Genomic DNA, 1,799 nt, shown 5'->3' with positions numbered 1-1,799 from the left:
CAGGAGATACAGCTACTGTACAAGCTACCTTTTGGGCTAGCTGCGGGGGACACCCGGAGGTTGGGTGGGAATACTGTGGAACGGAGTGACGCGCTAGTTCGGTGGCGGACTGAAGCGAATGTCGCCACTCTGGGTAGAAACCGAGCTGCCGGTCTACAGAGGGGCGACAACTGGCGCGGCGGCCTGAAAGTAAGATAGGAACATGGTATCCCCCAGGTCCGAAAGGGCAGCAAAACGCAGGTATGGACCGATGTCGCGAGGCGCCGTATGGCGTGGAGGGATTGGGGCGGGATATGGCCAATTGGCAGCGGGAAACGAAACAGCACGTCTGCGGAGAGGACGATCCTGCGTTGCCGGGCGGAAACCGACGGCCACGAGGGTATGCGAGTGCTATGGGGTGGAGCACAGAGGGTCAAAACGAACAAATCAGAGAAATCTCGCACCGGAAAATACTCTGGTAGCCGAGCAGCGGCTACTGGCGCGGCCACCCCCAATCAAGGGTCCCAGAAGCTGATATGCGCTGCGGTGCCACAAGCCTCGCTCAGAGCACCTATCCAGTGCAGCCAGCCACTTTCTCAACACCCGGCCCACGCTCTTCATCTATCTCGCCCCGACTCCTAACCCCCCCTCCCCCCCCGCTAGGCTACCAGACCATCGCCGCATCCGCTTCCCCGTTAACCACGTTTCGCCCCACTCATCCTCTTCGTCTCTTAGCTCTTCGCCATTACCATCTCATCGCGCGGCATCTTCCGTCTTTTGTTTCATGCTCCTCTGTCCTGCTTCCCGTGACACCCTCTCCCCACCGCCGCCTTCCCACTCATCAAGTTCCGTTTTCGCACACCTCGTGCGTACTCCAAACGAAAACCACCCTGGCATTTTTATCCAACATGTCCCAGAATCCCCCAGGCGTCGCTCCGAAAGAGGAGTTGGACGCCGCTCTCGTCAAGTTATCATGTCAGCAGAACAGAATCAAGAACCGTTCCAAACGCTCCCCCGAGTGGATCTTTTTCGCAGACGCAGGACAGTGGCAAACAGTAAATGGAGAAGAGTCCAAATTTCGTATCGCAAATTGCCGCTTCTGTCTCAAGGCCGATATCCAGACAAAGATTCGAGGCAAGATTGAAACCATGAAGAATCACATCCTGGAGTGCGACAAGATTCCCCCAGATCAGAAGGCTATCTACGAACGCCATCCAGGCCGTTATAGGAAGAGAACCGCGGGCGGTGGACAAGACGGCGGAAAAAGACATAAAAACGAAGCCGGGCTTAGATCCCTCGGCTTGACTCATATCGATGGCATCGAGAACAAGGCTGTCGTCTTACATGCCGCGAGAGACATTCGAATCGAGAAGGTTCCTGTTCCGCTTCTTCCGATGGGGTATCTCCTTATTGCCATACGCTCAGTTGGTATTTGTGGTTCAGTAAGTATATCTATCTTCAACTCTGTCTGAAATACACCGCTTGTAAGTCCTTTTTCCCCCATTTCCTTTGTCATCAGCATTCTCTGACTTTGTGCCTTCCTGTATACCGACTATTGCCGCCACCGTTTTGTTTGCAACGTTTTCTCTCATCACCATCGTTTTAGGACGTGCATTACTGGACTGAAGGACGGATCGGCGACTTCATGGTCGACAAGCCCATGACCCTCGGTCATGAAGCTGCCGGCGTCGTCCGTTTTGTCTCGGATGATGTCGTCGGTTTCGAGCAAGGCGATCGAGTCGCTCTCGAGCCGGGAATCCCCTGCTCTGTATGCGAAGTATGCAGGAAGGGACGCTATAATCTTTGTCCCGATGTCAGAT

At 54.8% G+C, this 1,799-nt stretch overlaps 1 protein-coding gene across 1 annotated transcript in view; it reads left to right on the top strand.

The window, feature by feature from the left end:
- Window positions 1–202: 202 nt before the first annotated feature.
- The window catches only part of CHC_T00007340001 (hypothetical protein), a 3,846-nt gene continuing 2,249 nt past the window's right edge, over window positions 203–1,799 (top strand). The window contains exons 1-3 of the mRNA XM_005711357.1: window positions 203–265; window positions 462–1,421; window positions 1,586–1,799. The exon at window positions 1,586–1,799 is cut by the window's right edge and continues 735 nt beyond it. Of these exons, the coding sequence (XP_005711414.1) occupies window positions 203–265; window positions 462–1,421; window positions 1,586–1,799 (1,237 nt within the window). The remainder of the gene's footprint in view (window positions 266–461; window positions 1,422–1,585) is intronic.

Source organism: Chondrus crispus, genomic scaffold, assembly GCF_000350225.1.
Source record: "Chondrus crispus Stackhouse genomic scaffold, scaffold_7, whole genome shotgun sequence".
Lineage (NCBI taxonomy): Eukaryota > Rhodophyta > Florideophyceae > Gigartinales > Gigartinaceae > Chondrus > Chondrus crispus.
Note: the sequence above shows the minus strand (reverse complement) of the source record. Positions and strands in the feature narration are given on the sequence as shown.